The sequence below is a fragment of the Convolutriloba macropyga genome, chromosome 2 (genome assembly GCF_964194025.1).
Source record: "Convolutriloba macropyga chromosome 2, txConMacr16.3, whole genome shotgun sequence".
Taxonomy (NCBI): domain Eukaryota; kingdom Metazoa; phylum Xenacoelomorpha; order Acoela; family Convolutidae; genus Convolutriloba; species Convolutriloba macropyga.
This window is the reverse complement of record NC_134469.1, coordinates 14,731,429-14,745,884: the sequence shown is the minus strand read 5'-3', so window position 1 is coordinate 14,745,884 and position 14,456 is coordinate 14,731,429. Positions and strand designations below refer to the sequence as shown.

Genomic DNA, 14,456 nt, shown 5'->3' with positions numbered 1-14,456 from the left:
ATAGCGGTCTGAGCTAAAGGGATTTTTTAAATAGATGAAAGTTATTTTTCAACATTAACTGATTGCTTAGAAGGTTTTCCATCTCCTCGTTTTGGTGGACAATTAATTATAAAATGTAGTTGAGCGGGTTAGAAACTTTATGTGCAAATGACATAACTGAGCCTCCTTGTTTGCATTAGCAATCGAAAGCATATCTCAAAAAAGGAGCGCTGCTTTGAAAAAAATTAGTCTCCGTTGGAAACAAAACAACAGCTCTACAAGCAGTTCCCTATGTCAAAATTCATTACCAAAATAAATGTTTAGTTTACCAAAGCATAGGAGTTATTCAAAATTATTGCGCATGAAGTCAAGAAGTCGAGTAGCTTCGCAACTTAAAGAACCCGAGTAATTTCAAATGATTTCTTTTCAAAACGCTGAATGAACCAAAACCAAAAAACATTTCAAAACTTTTGCAACCACAAAAAAATTTAAACTAACAAAGTTGTTGTAAGTTGAAAGCCTAACCTGAACAAGTTACCAGTTTTCTAGCTCGACATAAACGATTGATTTTGTATATCACTAAAAACAACCTTTTTGAATACCCGGTTTTTTAATAAATGGAGCGCAAGTCTGGAGCAGCTTAAAAATTTATCGACAAAACAAAAACTGGAGATGGTAAAGACAGGGCTATAAGATTTTCCGAAGATTCGGTTTGCATTTTTTAATTTAAAAAATGTTGTACTATTCTATTTCTTCTAAAGAAAGATTACTGGCTATTCTAATTTCTCAAAACTGATTGTTTTGCTGAGCTATTTAACATAACCAAGAACAATGCAAGCCATTCTATCCTGAAAAACTGAAAAAAAAAATCAATGATTTTTGAAGCTGAAAAAATCAATGGTTTTTGAAGCTCTTGATTTACAGTAGTCCCTTGCAAGAAGACAATGTCCATTTTTAGCCAGACGTTAACGCAGAAGACTACAGATTCTCATTCTCTTAGAATAAATTCGCAGAACTTAAACATTGGTGTTGAGAAAAAAAAGCCGCTTACCTCAGTTTTTCCGAGCAACACGATAATGATAAATGTAAAATCGGCTGAATAAAAAACAAAACTTTCGAGATTTTCAGAAAAAAAATGGAATTAGAACAGCAGATCAACTTGAGCTCGTGAAAAAAACCGTAAGGTTATTTTAATTCGTTCACATTTGTCCATAATTATCTGCAAATGTCACAGTTTCTTCTATTAAACGCAAGAAGTTCAGCGAACAAAAGCAACTTGGGCTTTTTCAATGATTATCTAACTGATTTACTGACTTTTATGGTTTAAAAACTTTATGATTTTGAGGTTTATAATGATCGTCACTCAGGTTGCTGAACAACCTTTGGTGATAATTGTCAGCTGATATCAATTATAGGAACCAAAAAATGGATTAAGGATAAAAAAGCGTGGCATTTCCTAATGAAAACTCAAAGATCATAATAATAGGAGTCCTCCAGGCACGTAGGAAACAAATAGTTCACAATTAGAATTAGAGCTGTTGACCAGAAACCCAGGTAAACTTCTTCATATTAGAGACAAAAGTTTGTTATTGGTCTTGTTACCAATGACAAAATGTAGATTCACACATCACAAATTCACTTTCATATAAATGTCACTCACAGTTAAGAAATAACTATGAAGAGTGTTCTTTAAAAAAATTCGTTTGGGTATGTTATGATCCATACAACACGTACATCAATTAGACTAGAAGTCTGCATTCAAACGCCGTACAAGATTTTCAAAAAGGGTCAATTAATTACAGGTTTCTTTTTCCTCCTTCCTTGTTTCAAAAAAAACCTAGAGAAAAACGATGTCATTTTCAAGGAAAAAGTGTAAAACTTATTAAAAGCGCTTAAAAAAATAAATTTGTGAAATACTATGGGTCTACTATATACAGATCTCTGAATTTCTGAACAAAATTGTTCAATTTGCTTTTCTCAACACTTATAATATCTCTCAAAATCTGTCGGCCAAATTAACGATTCAGTTGAAAAATATAAGTATCCGTGTACCGAACATTTTTTGTTAGCCATTGTCATTTTCAATTTAGTAATACCTAATTGTAGTTTTCTCTGATCATAAAGGCATCTTTATATTTCAGAGGTGGATATAAATTTGTTAACCATGAAACTTTGAAGCTCTTTGCGAACTACTTTGCAAAGCAGCTTTGTCTTTGAGGAGCCCTAGATGACTTCTTGAGGCTGTGCCAGAAGGAAGACATCCGTACTGATAGATGGGTTGAACATACATTTTCAGGATGTTTATCAGTATGCTGGTTGATAAAAACTTTGTGTCTGATAGAAGAGGGAGATGAATTTATTACATTTGTTTTTAAGAACTTGTAAATGTTCCAAGTAATGAAGATCTTTATCTAGCAAACACCGAGCAATTTGCCATATCCAGGTTGCTCCAGTTTGACCTCATTCCATTTCAATTCAGAAGGAATTTTCAACCCAAATGTGATAACAATGGTTTTTCTCTGGTTGGTTGTAAGCTTGTTTTGAGACATCCATAATTCCACTGCTGTCAGATCATCATGTATATAATTTCTTTTGGTTCATCAAACACTCAGGTATCATCAGCATGTTTTTGTGTATTCAACAAGTCAATGATATATAGAAGAATCATGTGATACATGAATATTTATCTTCATCTAATTTATTCGTAGCAGTGAGATTTAATACAAGGTACTTATTTAGTTCATTTTAATTTGCCCTTCATTTTATGTTATTCTACCTAGATGAAACTATTCTTCATGTCACTATTTGCCTTTTATTCAGTTACCTTATATTTCCCGCCTCGTGATCAGTTATGTCTAGGCATAAGTTCATGCATTGCTTACAAGTAATTGAGTAATACTCTCGCTTAACCAATTCAAATTCAGTTGCTTCTCTCTCTTTTTGATCTCGCGACGCAACTTCAGCAAAAAAACTAAGTTGCGATTTCGCACCGCGAAATTCAATTCGCAAAGTAATACGGTCGGGCAACGCGAAAGCATATACAAACCAAATAGAGTACGACATGTCGGAGTCAGCAAAAACACGCAATTCACTCGGAATTGACGCATTCTGGGACAAACCAACACCCAAACCCCCACTACGATGGGAGAAGGAGAGAGTTCAATACAAATTGCCCCTCCTTGCAAAAGAAAATATAATTCTCGATACTTTTATCGGTCTGAAACCAGAGATGGTCGCTCTCCCATTAGAACCCCTTTACGAGGAAACAATTGTCGATTCGTTTGCCCAATCCGAGAGAACGAAACGCTCGTAATGCGCAACAGAATATGAACCGGCAGAAAAAATGCCGAAGACTAATTGAAGTTGGCATCGTGCATGGGGACAAACCTTGGCTACTCGCGGACTGAAAACCGTTTTTCACTCTATTTGAGTATCCGGGTGGAAGGAAGAAGGATCCTGAATTGCAAAAACCCACAAAAAACTATCAATGTTTTGTCCACAGCTGAAATCAGGAAAACAGTAGAGGCTGCCTTTATGGGACTCCGAAAAATCGATTTCTTATCACGAAGCAACTCCGAGGCGAAACTGTTGAACATTATTACGGAAAACTCAAAGAACTGGCGGAAAATTCCGATTTCGAGAAAAAAGAGGAAACCCTGATACGTGATGTGTTCATCACAAACCTATTTGATCCAGAGAATCAAAAGGAACTTCTCCAACAGACACAAATTTGATGTTCGAATAGTACGAATTACATCAAAAAGTCCAAATTCAAGCTATGAACAAACTTGCTTCAACCAAAAACATAGCTGTTAGAATACCGGAAGCAACACGAAGAGTCGTGCACAACATTATTTTTTCATTCACCCTACTTATTTCAGGAAAAAAACAGTCAACGCAATATATATTTCAAAAAATTATAATTTTTAATTAGGCACGCGGGTCGGTTGGGGTGGGGGGAATAAGGAGTTGGGGAGGTATTTGGTTGAGGTGGGTTGTAAGGTAGGTTAGGTAGGGGATGTAGGCAGGGGGTAGATAGCTAGGGGATAAGTGGTAGGTGTGGATGGTATTTCGGGTAGTAGGTGCGGGGTTTTAGGTAGGGGATGGGGTAGGTAGGGATTAGATATGTGGTAGTAAGTAGGGTTGGGGGAGTTGGTACGTTTACGGGCTTTGGTAGGTAGGTGGAGTGACTTACAGGGGATCAAAAATTCTAAAAATGACCTCTTCACTTTGAATATTACCAGCAGTTCCAGCAGTTATACAAAGAAATAAGCTACCTTCAAAGTACAAAGTTCGCAAAAAGAAGTAAAAGTTCAAAAACTGGCGGAAATGGTCGAATAGTACGAATTTGGTCGGAAAGTCCATATTCAAGCTATGAACAAGAAAAGTCGTGCCAGAAATTATTTTTCAACTCATATTTATTTCAAAAAACAAACCGCAATATATAGCTAAAAACAATTAATTTTTAATTAAGCACGCGGGTCGGTGGGGGCGGAGAAAAATAGGGGTGGGGGCATAGGGAGTTGGTGGGAGGTATTTGGTTGAGGTGGGTTGTAAGGTAGCTTAGGGTAGGAGTGGGGGTGAGGGGTGCGCAGGGCAAGTAGTAAGGGAAGAGTCACTGAAAGTACGCAGGGTTTCTAGTTGGGGGAGGGGCCAGCTTGGTGCGGGGGTTAGCGTACGTTTTGTTGGGTTGGATGGGGTTGGTAAGGTAGTTGGTGTTGTAGGTAGAGTTATATAGGCTATAATGGTTTAAAGAGGGAGGAGGTTAAGGGTTAGGGGTTGGCTTATGAGGCGTAGTAGCTGGTGGGGAGTCCGTAACTGTAGCTGGGGATGTGGGAGGAAAGCAGGGGTTAGTGAGGGTTATGTATAGGTGGCAGGCGGGAGTACGCGCGGGGGACAGGAGATTAGATAGGTTAGAGGGACGTATATGGAATCAAAAATTCTCGAAATGGCCCTTCACTTTGAATACAACCAGCAGTTTCTATTTACTATACACTACCAGCTAAATAGCTGGTAGTGCATAGTAATTAGAGGTGTATAGTATGTGGGGGATAGGTGGAGGGGGAGGGGTGGCAAGGGTTTGGGGAGGAAAGTTTGGGCGGTAGAAAGGTAGGTGGGAGTTCTTTGGGATCAAAAAGTCTCGAATTGACCTTCCCACCTTGTACATTACTCAATTCCTACCTACTGTACTTTACAAACTAACCTAGTGTTATAGTACAATGTTCAAAAAAGCAATTAACGTTCTGCAACAGAAGTTAATGTTCGAAAACAAAAGTCAAAGTACAACTCATGAACAAACTTTCTTCAGCTAAAACAACATAGCCGGTAGAGCACCGGAAACGATTCGAAACGTCTTGCAATACAAACTCTTTAACCCCAGCTATTTCGAAAATATCAACAGAAATAAGAACATTGCAATATAAAGTAGAAAACAATCAATTTTTACGTAGAAATGAGGGTAGGTTGGGGGTGGTTGGGGGGGGGGGGCTGGGGGTAGGCGGGGGAAGAGTTGGGGGGGGGGGGGGGGGGGGTAAAAAGGTAGATGCGACTTCTTTGGGATCAAACATTCCTGAATTGACCTTTTCACCTTGAATATTGCCATCAGTTTCTAATAACTATACGTTACAAACTAAGCGACTGTAAAAGAATGTTCAAAAATAGAAGTCAACGTTCTAAAACGGAAGTCAATGTTCGAAAACTAACGTCAAAAGTACAAGTCATGAACAAACTTGTTTCAGCTGACAAAAATCTGTAGAATACCAATACAATACTCCTCTAGGAGTCGTAGAAACATGTAGAATACCAATGCCTCTCTTCGAGTCGTAAAAACAACGATTACCGCAATATAGCTCCGCTCAGCTTATGGCTTCCCAGCTATAAAAAAAACACGGTTATGTATAAAGATGAGTCTGTGATACTCCTAGCACGAAACCCGGTAGTTTCAAATAGTATTTTCCACCTTCATCGAGTACAACAAATATTAACTTGAAATTTGCGTTGATGAAGGGTTCCTTTGGTATCAGTAATTATTAGCCAATAAAAAAGAGCATAACTGTAATGACAGCTCCGTCGATTTTTGTGCTATGAGTTTAGTTGTTTGACGCCTGATCGCATTGGCGCATTATTAATTTTAGGTGCTTGAAATTAAGAGAGAGCACTTTTATTCACAAAAAATAGAACTTTAAGCGTGAACAATATGGACTACCGTTGGACGAATTGAGGGCAAAGGTGCACAATAAAAATGGGGCGTGGTTGGCAACCAACCAGCTAAAATTAACTTTAAACATAAAATTAAGCCAAGGCAGCTGTGGGGATTGGTGACGTTCAGTTAAGGGGGGGGGGGAGGAAGGGTCTTTGAAAGCTCATAAAACACCTTAGAAACACTCAGAAACAATGATTGCTGCAAACTTCATTGGAGAACAATTACTATATTTCACTCAAAAAGTCAAAACGAGCAAGCAAATGTGTCGCGTGCAATAGCACATGATTTCAAATTGCTTTACACTTCGATCGAGACCCGGGTGAGGTGGTAGAACCGGGTGACCCAGACAAAAATTGGCCATGATCAGACAATCCAGAAGAAAATTTGCCCATGATTCAAATTTGTGCGAGTTAATACGAAAAAATTCGAAAAAGTGCGTTCATGTTTCGACTCTGCATGACCATTCGAAAATTCGCGATTATGATCCGAAAGTGCTACTACTCGAAACTGTGCGACTATGATCAGACGAAAATTGAGTACGAAACTGCCCGGTTGAGATATCATCGCTAAAATATTCGACAAACTAACATTTAAGTTCTCCTTGTCTACAGTATTTAATTCGTTACAAAATCTTCCTGCTCCTGATCTTCTAGGCTCTACGTTTAAAAAAATTTTTTTTTAAAATGTTTCAAAATGCACTTATAAATATTCATTTTCTGGTTGCATCATTAAACGGATCTGCATCATTCAATACAGAATTGCATTGGTCGGCCGCATAAATAAAAGATGTGAAATGAGCGTTTTTTGTGAGCTGCTAATTCCATCTAAAGAATTCGCACTTTTCTTGTTTAGCTGGGATAAAAAGCTACAACTGAAGTTTAAGATCTTTTCACAATTGACAAAATAGTCAGGTTTAAGTCAAACTGAGGAAACTGATGGCTGAGCTTGATCACGATTTGAGCAGACTACATTTTTTGTCGCTGGAAAAAGTTAGCTGGAAAAAGTGATCTAAAAAAAGCTTAGTTTATCGCTCATTTTTAATGGCAATCTATGGACTGTCAAATCGATTCTTAAGAGCAAATGAAAACAATTGAAGACCAAATATATAATAGAGAAATGGATATTAGTGAATTGGCGTTCATTTTTTGATAACAGCTTTTACTAAGAATTATTAATTATAACACGAAACATAAAATGGATTGGAAAGTAGGTACGGATAAACATTACCAATCCCGTAGTTATTTTTAGACATTTAATTTATACTAAATCCATTTGGGTTGCTTCGAATTCAAAAATCACCTCGAAAAATCATCCACGTATGTTGTTCATTCACGCTTTTTTCATGAGCAACAAGGTTCCTTTCTTAGTTACTTTGCTGTAGTAAAAACAAAAATTGGCGTGCTATAAAACATCAGAACTCTGTTATATTTTGATTCAAATGTCCAATTGCTAAATCTACCTTACGTAATCAATCAACAATTGATACCATATACAGATATCTAAGAGGTAATACAATTATTGCATCAAACAATCACAAACAATTTATAAAGGTCATTCGGTTATTAAAAATGATCCGTTTTCCTCAAGTCCACTACTCACTTTGCCATTGATTCCCATGCAAACAGATAATTTCGCAGGTATTGACATTTGATTCTCGGATCTAATCTGTTTCGCAAATTGTTGATCGCTTTTGTTGGCTTTTATTTTGGGGATCACCTTTATCCCAAGTTCCCGAGATTAGTGGGTGCTTTATTAGTGGGGGCTGCAAATAGACAAATAGACTGGCTATATAAGTGTGTGTGTGTGTGTGTGTGTGTGTGTGGGGGGGGGGGGGGGGGTCACGTCAATAATACAACTAAATTACTAGTCTAACTAATGAACGCCACATCTAAACATGGCTACATCGTGTTAAATAGGAAACAGACGAATAAATTTATCGAACACGTAAAACTGTGCCGAGTTTAAATTAGCGTCCTTAATTCCATAGGTTTTGACTTCGCTCCTGTCTGCTGCATTGTTGACGTTTCCTTTCATCACAAACAAATCAGTCCATACTTCTTTTGCTGCCTGCTGTACTTTCTCTTCAATCAATACGTCTTTTTGATCTAGCTGCGCGCATTTCTTTGACTAAAACAGAGCATTGATTACATATTGTTTCTTTAAGTACAAAATTCACAGCAGACTCAACACATTTGCTAATATGTATTTAAAGACTGAAGGTAGTACATTTTGTCAGAGTGAAGCGCAGTAATATCAAGCCCGGCTAGCTCAGTCGGTAGAGCATGGGACTCTTAATCCCAGGGTCGTGGGTTCGAGCCCCACGTTGGGCGTACATTTTGTCTCATTACATTGTTTTATGTTAAGTGTACATTCTACGTTCACATTCCTAAGACTTGAATAACGTTACTTTATGAATAGACACCATGTGTCAATTAAAAAGCACTAATTTATGTTAACACAACTTGATCTGTGCAGAGTGGAAAACCAACGCAAAATGAAGATTCAAGAACGTTACTGCAAAAGATTTAGCAGGAGGTAGTTTCGATCTACCGACCTCTGGGTTATGGGCCCAGCACGCTTCCGCTGCGCCATCCTGCTCTGAATACATTGGTGTTCACGATCAGTATAATACAGTGGCATTATCATAAAATAAATAAAGCGGTTATATCAGCAACCTCTTCAATGACTTTGTCGTTATCATTAACAATCCACTACAACTGGGGAGTATGAACGGGTCGTGATCCCATGTTCCCCGAAACAAATTATTTATTTCCGAGTTGGCAAATAAAAATGTAGTCAATGTCAGGCAACCAAATCACACCTAACAGACAAGTACTAACCGAAACAATCAGAGCTTCTTTCGATAAACTCAGCTGATCGTCGGTTAGTTGAGAGACGTCGCTTAGAAGATTGAGGGGCAGCTCCTGAGCCAGTTGGAACAAGAAGTAAATATAGAAGAGAATATTTGCAGAATAGTTGCCGTCCTAAACAAACAGTACATGAATTTAATGTCCTATTTAACAGCAGAGTTAATGCAACAGCAAAAGAAAATCGTTCGATAACCGTCGCGTTCTTATTCATGAACTGAATTGAAACTTTTTACACTGCTTACGTAATAAATCCATGCTCAAGTTTGCAACGCAGACTTGAGTTCTGAAAAAGAGCAATATAGGTCAATTAAAATTCAACTCACGCATGAAAAGGTCACTAACAAAGTGAAATTAAAAAATAACAAAGTGAAATCAAAACAAACGTTGACGCAAACCTTGCCTAAAAAGATACACACGTTCACAACACTTGCTTCGAACTTCGTTAAAAGTTTTGCCAAATTTCTCAAATTACTCTTTGGTCAAATTTCTCACCAAAAATAATGTATTATACCATCAAAGCTCCAATAAATTGATACCTCAAACCTTTCGAGCAAAAAGCGTCCATTCAAGCCCCAATGATTGCAGTGGAAGAGAATAATGCACAAGAAATGCTCCAGTATGGTAAAAAAAACCCACAAAATATCGGGCAAACCTTTATATTAGCACAAAACTCAGATTACAGACCACAAAACTTGCACATAGCCGGCAGATTGCCGAAAAATAGCCACCGTTGACCCGTTTGACGCACATTGGGATTGAAACAGAAAAAGAGAAAAAATAATAGAGAAATTGACCGAATTTTTTTAAGTGTCAAAATGTTCTTATCGGTGAGTAAATTCTGCGTATAAAGCGGTTAGATTATAAAATTACACTTAATTCAGCCTCTAAACTGAAGGCTAGTTAACATGATACCAATGCCCGCTAGCAATCGCTTTAATGAACTTTGATAATCTAATGCATTATGACTAAATGACCGGGCTTTATATGTTTATCCCGTTTCTTTTGATTTTCTTCTTTTTTGACTTTGACCGTATTCACTACATTACGTAATTCAATAAGTGAAAGAATAAAAAATCCATTCAGTTGCAACAGTGAGTGAGGTGAGACGGAAGTCAAGCGCGAAAATCGTGACTTATGTAAAACGAAAAACGTGATCAAAAAGATAAGCGAATTAAAAAATATAGCAGGACAAGTCCTGACCTACAATTCAAAGAATTATTATTGACTAAACAACAAACTAGACCTTGAATGCACTATGGCCGAATTGCAAAAACCATTTAGAAAAAAAATCCAGCAAAATCGAAAAAACAGTCAAAAATCGAAAATGCTGCATGTGAACAAAAAACCACTAGCGAGAAAGCAAATTTTAGTGCATATACCGTTTTCTCATTCATTTTAAAAATTAGATTGAGAAAATTTCACGCCGCAAAACCACTCGTTTTTTCGCTCCACTTCCTGTTTCGGCGTGACGAAAATCACTACACCAATTTGACTTCAAAAAAGGAGAGCGCCTAAATAATGGCAGCTGAGAGGCTGACGGCGGCTATTAAAAAGAATATCGAAAATATCAAAACATAGCCGGCAGATTGCCGGAAAATAGCCCCGATAGACGCTTCAAGTTTTCCATGGAATTGAAGCAACCAAAAAAAGATCGACAGATTGAACCCCAGTCCTTTTATATAGACCATTAGACCTTTTGGGTTAGATCCGGTCTGTCATTTTTATGACATATACGCTCTATAAGGAAAAAAACCTAAGGGAGCTTTTTGAAAAACAATATTCGAAACCATAAACTCAAGACTAATTCTCAATAATAAGGGAAAATACGTTTGACAATACTTAGATACACACTATTGATCTTTAACTCGTAACTTGTCATAAAATTTAAAGTTCATTAAGTGATTTCACAAGTCATTTTTTTAAGTGATGTAAGTTCCTAGTAACTTCACCACTCTAAGTACTTGAAGGACTAGCAAACGCGGCTAAGGGCCTCTAATGAAACTTAATGCCCGCTGAGCTTTACCTGTTTATCCCGTTTTGAAAGCTCAAAGTCATGAAAAGTCATGAAAGTCAGGATAAGAGGAAACAAAAATTTGTTAGACAATAAAAAAAATTAGGAGCGCAATAATAGCCGCCTGGAATTGCTAACGCGGCTATTAAACAAACATAGCTGGCAGATTTCGTTTGAGATCAATTAAAAAGAGTAGTGAATTGAAAAATAGTACAACAATTCAGATGGACGATGAACAATTATTTCATTTCTGTTGAGCGTTGAAAATCTAATTGGCAGACTTTTAATAACCTTCTACAAGACTGCTTCCAATGAAGACAACAAGGTACAACTAACTTGAGACCTCGCAATTTAATCAATTGTAAACTCAGTCTGTTACCAACAATTAAAAAGTCAACTAAAAAGATAACTTAACTAAATTAAAAAGTCAAGCCCTCCTTTCTATGGTATTGCATTTACCTTGAGAATGAAATCCATCAAAGCGAGCAACTCTCCATTGTCACAATCGAAGTCCTTCACTGACTTGGACGGAGCCAGTTTGTCAAAGTTATCCTCAAGCTGAAACATAGCACCCAGTCAAATCCGAGCTGTTCATGAGCTCAACCTGCTTCGTTTTCTTCGCCCATAATAGAAAAAACGGTTTCACTAAAGCATACTTCAGCTAAAAATGACAGTACTCCGACAGAACGGATATCGTGACCCAAACCATGCATTGGAATTTATTTACACTAGTTCGAACTGCCGTTAACTCTATCCGATTAACAGTTGTCTAAATTTATGCTGAACTGATGCGAAAGTCCTTGGCGATAAAATTTTAAGTTGGTTCGACTAATAAGATTTAGGCAAAAATACAAACGCTATAAAGTAATAAAATCCCAGTCGTTAGCTCACATCGTTAGATACAAATCAAGTCCCATAGGCAACTAAGGCTTGCTCATGGTGTTGGGACAGACGTTCAAAATTGGCTCATCGCAAGTTTATGAGTTAAAGTGGTACAGCGGGTCCCGTGAAGTTGACACAAGTAAACGTTTGTTTCAATAAGAATTGGACGAGTTGAAAGTTCAAACTTAAATAATAACGAAAGAAGCAAATGGAATAAATATAAAGGGAAAAGATCTTTAACAGTCAAATGACCATATTGCTGCTCAATTGCATATTTTTAACTTCTTCGAACATTTGAGTAATTCAAATTTAACGGACGGACAATAGTTCAGCCAATGAGAATACAATTTTCAATTACTAGCTCACTTTTCCCTCAATTTAATGTCCTTTCCGTCTACTCCCAGAAATAGATAGGAAGCATTTAGGGTTAAGATTACCAACCTCAAAAACGAATGATCTGATCTCTGTCTGAGTTGAGTTGGTGAATACTGCTTTGAGTAACTTCGTGAGTTGATCATGCAGAGGAGGCCTCAGATTTGAGATATGCTCAATCAGGTCATCAATCGTCTCGTCTGCAACATACACAACAACTCAAACATTTGTTATAAAAATGAACTATCAGTTGAAATAGCCGCGAAAATATTTGAATTTTACCGAAATTCAGTATACACGATCAATTAAATAAATGGCTAACAGTATATGTTAGCAATTGATTACCAAATAATGTTGCAATACTCAGATCAATATCGGCATACAACAGAATTAATAATTCACAGCTATTTTAAGGCGTGGCAAATTTCAAAGGTGAACTTGAAAAATCTAGATGCTACATATTTGCGAGCTAAACTATGAACATCGTTTGAATGGAACAAAAGTGATACATTTGTAATTCCTATTTACAAAGGTATGGCACTGCTTTGATTATGATTACCTTGCAATTCAGAGGAAGGCGGCACCATCACAAAAGTGGCAATAGCGTCCACCGAATCTGGATTGTCGCCACCTCCACTTCCAGTGGCATCCTAAACCAAATCAACTCCCATCAGGACATCAATTCATAGAAATAAGAACATAAAAGGCAGACTGTCAGAAAACAGCCGCGATAGCTTTCTAGATCTGCAGTCTCAGAAAGATGTAGAAAAAGACCGAAAAAGAAACTTCAGTTTTTGACCGATTGCTGAGATGTTGTATTTTGCTAAATTGTATTACTTATCACTGTTTCTATTAGCTGCCCTTCAGCAGCATTTAATTGACCATATCTCCTTCAATTAAAGTAAGCAAAAGTCTCTTTAGGAGTGAGAAAGTCATTTTTGACAGAGGAAGTCATGTGGGGCCGAACACTTAAACACGCTTATGAATAAAAACAATTCGCTCCAGCTGATTAAGCGACAGAGCGGAAAATGACGTCACGCGCACAATTTCGTGGAAATCGCACGAACGAATGAACAAAACGCAGGTTCTAAGTGAGCGTTACGTCATGTTGCCGTAACAAAAGTCTCGACGACGAGAGAAAAACAACAGGAATTTTAATTAACTAAAAAAAGTAGACCAAGAAATGACTAGGGTTGGATTTCAGAAAAACATTTGGAGATAAAACCGGTAAAAATTAGAAAAACGAAAATAATCGAAATCAAATTATCGCAATTGGAAAAACTACTATCGACCAAAATCAGTACTCAACTTTGACTCAACTTCCTTGAATTGCAAAAAAACCATGAGAAAATCAATAATATCCCGCTATCGCAACTAAAAGAAACAAAAGTTAGGAAATAGTGCACGCCTCAAGCATGTGTCCTGATTCTGAAATCCAAAAGGCATTAGACCATAGAAGCTGAAGCGTGAATATAACTAAAGCTTAAACTTTACAGCACAATACAGCGGTTTAATCGAAAATACTCTCGAAGAGAGTGGATGTTACAAGCTAGCAATAACAATGGTAGTTCATATCTATATCAAAAACCTTTAGTTGAGTAAGAAGGATTAGAAGTAATTGGGATTGTGAGGGTGCAGATCAAAGAAAAGCAAATCAATAACAATTGGTTCCACAAAGCAGCATATTTCTTCAATTTTTTTTACAGCGTTGTAAGTTATAAACTCGCAGTAAAAATGACAAATATTGGATGTATTTTTTCACACAATTGCACTATATTGCAAAAGTATTTCCAAAAATCTATTGCAACTCTGAAAATTCCTTCTCAAGAGAAAATGATTCTGAAAAAAAACTATAAATTCTTCAAACTGTGATCCAAAAGTTGCTTTCTACAAAATAAGATTGATCAACCCTCATCAAAATTACAGACACGAGGAAGCAAAACCATACGAACAGTAAAGGTGCATCCATTCAAGTAAAAACATTTGAAGGTATCAGTTTTGAAAAGAAGAGTGATAACTCTTCATTATATAACCCAATTGACGAAATTCACTAGCTAGATAATACTGCCGCACAAGATAGGAAAAAAACTATTTTTTACGAACAAACAAAATTTTTCATGAGAAGATGACTCGGCAGAGA

At 37.0% G+C, this 14,456-nt stretch overlaps 2 protein-coding genes and 1 non-coding gene across 3 annotated transcripts in view; 1 reads left to right on the top strand and 2 right to left on the bottom strand.

The window, feature by feature from the left end:
- The window catches only part of LOC142357020 (uncharacterized), a 210,491-nt gene that overhangs the window by 125,191 nt on the left and 70,844 nt on the right, over positions 1 to 14,456 (bottom strand). The window lies entirely within an intron of this gene.
- Positions 7,575 to 14,456, bottom strand: part of LOC142334830 (uncharacterized) — a 45,633-nt gene continuing 38,751 nt past the window's right edge. Inside the window, exons 12-16 of the mRNA XM_075383156.1 lie at positions 12,876 to 12,966; positions 12,386 to 12,516; positions 11,522 to 11,620; positions 9,022 to 9,165; positions 7,575 to 8,308 (exon numbers count right to left, since the gene is read on the bottom strand). Coding sequence (XP_075239271.1) covers positions 8,090 to 8,308; positions 9,022 to 9,165; positions 11,522 to 11,620; positions 12,386 to 12,516; positions 12,876 to 12,966 — 684 coding nt within the window. The 3' untranslated portion in view covers positions 7,575 to 8,089. The remainder of the gene's footprint in view (positions 8,309 to 9,021; positions 9,166 to 11,521; positions 11,621 to 12,385; positions 12,517 to 12,875; positions 12,967 to 14,456) is intronic.
- Trnak-cuu (transfer RNA lysine (anticodon CUU)) lies at positions 8,439 to 8,511 on the top strand. The gene has a single exon. It is a non-coding gene; the product is annotated as a tRNA-Lys (tRNA).